Source organism: Herpailurus yagouaroundi, unplaced genomic scaffold (genome assembly GCF_014898765.1).
Source record: "Herpailurus yagouaroundi ecotype Mexico unplaced genomic scaffold, PumYag 181, whole genome shotgun sequence".
NCBI classification, from domain to species: Eukaryota; Metazoa; Chordata; class Mammalia; order Carnivora; family Felidae; genus Herpailurus; species Herpailurus yagouaroundi.
Genome location: NW_024412412.1, coordinates 6,442,623 through 6,448,622, shown reverse-complemented (window position 1 = coordinate 6,448,622; position 6,000 = coordinate 6,442,623). Strand labels below are relative to the sequence as shown.

Genomic DNA, 6,000 nt, shown 5'->3' with positions numbered 1-6,000 from the left:
ACGCTAGTAAAACTTACCTCTCCTCTTTGTCCTCCAGCCTCCTGGGCACCTCGAACTACTTCCTGCCTCCTCTCCCCACGCCCCCACCTCCAGGTTTGCTTTGTACATTGTAGAAAGCCACTCTGCAGAGGCAAGACAGTGACACCTATCGTGGAGAGATGACTTACGCGGGATACTACAGCAGACGTCATGCCCTGAACAAGAAAAGTGAACAAGGAAGACACAGAATAATCACAGCAATCCACACTAGAGCCTTCTGACCTGCACCTGACGCTCCTTTCTGGATGGTCTCCCTGAGCACCTGCATGAACCACCACCACATGCTGGGCGCTGTGCTCCCTAGACAGTGTCCTCCCACTGGGCGGGTTGCCCACTGCACCGGCAGGTCCCAGGACAAAGCTCTGTCCTTGTATGGCCTCACCCCACGATGGGGGATCCTTTCCCATCCAGCCTCCCTGCAATTGTTAAGGAAACCATAACTTCCCTTCCAAGCAGACAGAGTACTGTAGACCATCCAAAAGAAAAATCTTAGATTATGTTCTTTTTACTGATGGTGTCATCTCGGGTCAGTTATGTAACTCATCTGAGTGTGGTTTCTACATCAGCAAAGTGGGGCTGACAAACTGAAACACTCTAAGGATGACATATGTTCTGTGAATGAAGAGGCTGTGTGGGGCCCCTGAGTGGCTCAGTCGGTTAAGCACCCGACTCTTGGTTTCCACTCAGGTCGTGATCTCACAGCTTTGTGAGAGTTTGAGCCTCGCATCGGGCTCTGCGCTGGCAACAGGGAGCCTGATCGATGTTCTCCCTCTCTCTCTGCCCCTCTCCTACCCTCTCTCTCTGCCTTAAAATAAACAAATAGAACTTAAAAAGAAAGAAAAGGCTTTGCAAAATGTAAAGCATAATAAAAATTTTATTCTTAAATTGTCTCCCTCTCCCTGACACCCCCTTCCCAAAAAACAACGATTTCCTTTAATCAATCCTAAAGATAAGATGACTGATTAGTTAGACCTGAACGTTGTTTGCTTTTATTCAGACGGGGGCGCCCTGCTTCGGACCCGGGGGTCAGGGCTTCTCGGCTGCTGCCCGCCCCCATAAGCCCTTCACTTTGCAGCAAACGGTGAACGCCCGGCAAGGCCCTCGGAAAGGCTCACAGTCTGGGGTCCCTTGCTTCAGGCAGATTCCACCACGCAGGTAACAGGGTCTTTCAAAGTTGAACGCCCTGGTGGCAGCTGGAAACGAAAAGGTGTTTGTATGAAGCCGCAGGTCTGGGGCAGGGGTGGGGGGCGTGCCAGGGACCTGGGGGGGTGGGAGGAAGCCCTCGATTTCCCCGCTGGACATCTACAATGAGTGGTTCAGCTCCAAGGCCTTCCCCTCTCATTTTTCCATGAGACATCATGGTTGGTGACAACCACTGGATGGATGGTTCTTCCTGAGGTGGGGACAACTGGGCATTAACCAGAGGGTAACCTGTGCCACCCGGTGCTCCTCACTGATCCCCCCACCTCCTGCCACCCCGCACCCATCCCCACCCTCACGGAACCATCTGAAGGAAGCCTCGCCCTTCAGAAGAAACTCAAGGCCACCACCATGACACGAGGGTCAAGCGGTCCCCAGGCGGAGCCTGTGTGAAGGATCTCTGTCTCCACACCAGGTGATACCAACAGGTGAGCCAGCGGATTCTGTTTCCAATCATCCGGTTCATCCACAGGGAAGGGGAGGCAGGAGAAGACAGCTACCTAACCAGCCCTTTTAACAGGATGTTTGGAATTCCCTCAGAAGGAATTCTTAAACTTTGCAGAAAGTTATTTTGGGGTGTAGACATGGCCTCTGAGTAGCTCCCTGATGCTTTACTCTTCAACTGTGGTTGACTGAGGGAAGGGAAACAACAAAGTGACGATAAGAACGGGCGTCGTGCTTGGTATTTACCGGGCAGTACCTGGAAAATGATAAACACAGCAGCGAGGACCACCTGGAGAAGTCTCATGGTGACGGAGCTGAGGGTCCCAAAGGCCTGATGGTGAAAACCAGGAGGACAAGGTCAGAAGCCCAAGGTTCTGTGTCAGAGGAAGTCACGGCAGCCCAGGGGTTGGCGTCGAGATGAACTCCCTCTGCCGAGGCCCCACTCCTCCATCGGCTCTGGCCCTTCTTGGTCCCTGAGCCCCCACTGCTTGCCTCGTGTTTCTCTCCACATGTAGGTTGAGGCAGTGCTGTCTTTTTTCTTTTTTGCTAAGTTTTCTATTGTAATTCCAGTATAGTTAACATACAGTGTGCTAGATTATTTTCTGGTGTACAATATATTCATCCAGCAATTCCATACCATACCCAATGGTCATCACAAGTGCAGCCTTAATCCCCAGCCCGTATACCCCCCATCCCCCACCCACTTCCTCTCTGGTAACCATCAGTTTGTTCTCTGGAGTTAAGAGTCTCTTTCTTGGTTTGCCTCTCTCTTTTTTTCCCTTTGCTTGTTTGTTTTGTTTCTTGAATTCTATATTATGAGTGAGATCATATGGTATTTGTCTTTCTCTGACTTATTTCACTTAGCATAACAGACTCTAGTTCCACCCATGTTACTGCAAATGGCAAGGTTTCATTCTTTTTTATGGTTGAATAATATTCCATTGTATATATACTCCCCGTATCTTCTTTAAAAATCCATTCGATGGACACTTGGGCTGCTTCCATATCTTGGCTAATGTAAATAGTGCTGCTATAAACATAGGGGTGCATGTATCCCTTTGAATTAGTGTTTTTCTATTTTTGATTAATGCCCAGCAGTGTAATTCCTGGATCGTCGGGTGGTTCTGTTTTTAGAGGCACTGCTATCTGACCACATGAAGTGACGCTGGGGTCCAGGCAGCACTGAAACTATAGCCCCTGCAGGTGAGTGGTAGGGGCCGGCAGTCAAGCTGCTAGGAAAGAAGAATGAAGAGAGTTCTTCACAGGTAAGACAGTTCATTGAGGCAAGCTGATGGGATGGTCCAGTGCTCCTTACAGAAGATTGGCTATAACCTTTCTGGAGAATCCATGTTGAAGGAAGAAACAGGGGAAAGGGGCGCCTGGGTGTCTCAGTCAGTTGGGCGTCTGACTTCGATTCAGGTCATGATTTCACAGTTCGTGGGTCGAAGCCCTGCATTGGGCTCTCTGCTGTCGGCATGGAGCCTGCTTGGGATGGTCTGTCCCCCTCTCTCTCTGCCCCTCCCCCACTGGTTCTCTCTCTCTCTCTCTCTCTCTCTTAAAATAAGTAATAGATTTTTTAAAAACTTTAAAAAATAGGGGGAAATATGCCAAATTATTCCTAGGATTTGAATTTTATTCTTTATTTTCACTTCAGTTACTTTTCTGACATTAAAAAAAATACACTTTGGAAAATTGCAAATAATAATGTAAAAAACTGGAAGGTTAAAAAAAAACAACCCATAGCCCTACCTTTCAATTATAAATGCTATTTACAATTCAGAGTACTTTTATTCTTTTCCCTTGTGAATAAAATGATGTAAATACTAATTTTTACGTTTAAAATATAGAATCATACTTCATATAGGTGGGTTTCCCCCCATGGTAAATATTATCCTGGAAATTCTTTCATGTCTATTCAAATACATTTGCTTCACATATTTGGAGGACTGTACATGTATCTTTAGAAATTCACAGGATTTTCAACGTTTATATAAATGACTACACATGGACAGTCAACTGCCTGCATATTTCAAGTGTCATAGGTGTTGCCCAGGTGCCCACTCCAGAAACTGTTGTTACTACTTTATCCTCTTACTGACAATGTGCAAAAATATCTTTGGACTCTTGATCTTCTTATTGGTACTAGTTGTTATCAATGTTTTCAATCTTTGGAAATCACATTAGTGAATAATAATACCTTCCTGTCTGTGGGCACCTGGTGGCTCAGTCAGTTAAGCGTCCGATTCTTGGTTTTGTCTAGGTCATAATCTCATGGTTGGTGAGTTCGAGCCCCAGGTCAGGCTCTGTGCTGACTGCATAGATCCTGCTTGGAATTCTCTCTCTCTCCCATTCTCTCTGCCCCTTGCTGCTTGTGCTCTCTCTCTAAATAAATAAACTTAAAATAATAATAATTATTATTATTATTCCTGCTTGCTTTAGTATATCTTGTTAAAATTATTTCTGAAAAAGTTGAGCATTTTTTAACAATGTTATTTTTGTCTCTTGTTACCTGTCTATACACTTCACTTGGTTTTCTATTTTCCCATTCATCTGTTCTTACTGATTTCAGACAACTCTATAAATATTTAAGGTCATTCATCTTTTATCACATGTGTTACAAAAACCGTTTCTGGCTTCCTTTTTGCCCTGTACCCACTTATATAGTAGCCAGAATTCATGGCTACTCTTGAATGATTACTTTTTACTTCGTTCATGTTTGGTTTTTCTTAAAGACAGGTTTTGTCTGTGTGTTTACCTAATTATGTCTGTATTCCTGGTCAGGTCTGTCCTCGATTCTTTGGCGCAGAGGTGGAAGCTGTTCTGAAAAGCTGTGACAGACCTGAGTTCCCAGCAGTGACATGGAGACTCTTTCGTGCTCCACTCAGAAATGGGAATTTCCCGAGCTCACAGAGATGCCCCCACTCTCTAGTCCTGTGCTGCCTCAGAGAAGAGGCACGAATTTGAGTTCATGTCTCTGTTCTCTTCGAACACGGAGGCTTGCATGGAAGAGAAACCAAACCACATATGATGGGAAGGTACGGACGATGACCAGACCTACCCTGATGTGACAGTACCTCGGGACACCCTGGAGAGAACAGATGGGGCATTTTGCATACTAGTCAGAGCACCTAAATCCTAACTTCGGCAGGTATCAAGTGCCCAGAAAGGCTCAGGTCGTGGGGTGGACTTGTCTGCTCTCCTGTGTGTCTCTTCCTGTTAGGTGCTGCACTATGTTAACCAGCATTCCATACGATGGAATATTACCCATCCATGAAAAGAATGAAATCTCGCCATTTGTGATGATGTAGGTGGAACGAGAGAGTATAATGCTAAGCAAAATGAGGCAGTCAGAGAAAGAGAAACACCATATGATTTCACTCGTGGAAATTCAGAAACAAAATAAATGAGCAAAGTGAAAAGAGAGGCAAACCAAGAAACAGACTCTTAACTACAGAGAGCAAACAGATGGTCACCAGAGGGGAGGTGGGTGGGGGTGGGGAAATAGGTGATGGGGATTAGGGACGCCTTTGTGATGAGCACTGGGGATTATGGAAGTGCTGAGTCACTTTATTGTACACCTGAAACTAGTATTACATTGTATGTTAACTGGAATTTAAATAAAAACTTAAAAGGAAAAAAAATTATTTGCTTCTTTTCAGGGGTCAAGGGTCAACTGTATAAATTTTTTTTTTTTAATGTGGCATTAAAAAACAGAAAAAATGAGTCAAGTCCTCGCTTATAGTTCTTGCCAAGATTCACGGCCACTCTCAATGATTCACTCTTACAAAATAAATTTTCAACTACTTACTCAAGTTAAAAATAATTTTATTGCTTTGTTAACTGACACTGCATTGAAATGACAGGTTTTATTTAAGAAAAAATGGATAATTGAGTCTTTCTAAGAACAAGGTTTCAACTTACTAGTTTTTGCCTTTCTTCAACATAACTTTTTTAAGACCTTCAATACAGGTCTTCATCTAGATCCAGAACATTTCTTGTGACTTTATCTCTAGATATTTTATGGTTTTTCTTTCTATTTGAGTTATAATCTTCTCTCTTTGTATTTTATAATTGGCTACTATTTGCATAGAAAATGCTACTGATGATCGACAATAATTTTGTCACTGGCCCCCCGGTTGGACTGTATTGGTCTTCTTGTGATTATTTCTCAATGGATTCTCAAGCATAAAATCATACATCTATAATAATTATGATTTAACCCCTTTGATTCTGAGGTACCTATTTCTTATTTTCTCCTCTCATCGAATTGCATAGACTCACAATTACTGGAGCCTTCAGAGATCACTTCACCCAACC

General features: G+C 44.1%; 1 protein-coding gene across 12 annotated transcripts in view; it reads right to left on the bottom strand.

Annotated features, from left to right (window-relative positions):
* Positions 1–893: 893 nt before the first annotated feature.
* The window catches only part of LOC121039607 (uncharacterized), an 82,236-nt gene continuing 77,129 nt past the window's right edge, over positions 894–6,000 (bottom strand). For 11 of the 12 annotated variants that reach the window (XM_040489828.1, XM_040489818.1, XM_040489817.1 and 8 more), the window contains 2 exons: positions 1,930–2,014; positions 894–1,232 (listed from right to left, as the gene is read on the bottom strand). In XM_040489828.1, the coding sequence (XP_040345762.1) occupies positions 1,066–1,232; positions 1,930–2,014 (252 nt within the window). In that variant the 3' untranslated portion in view covers positions 894–1,065. The remainder of the gene's footprint in view (positions 1,233–1,929; positions 2,015–6,000) is intronic. The other variant, XM_040489816.1, reaches the window with a different exon arrangement.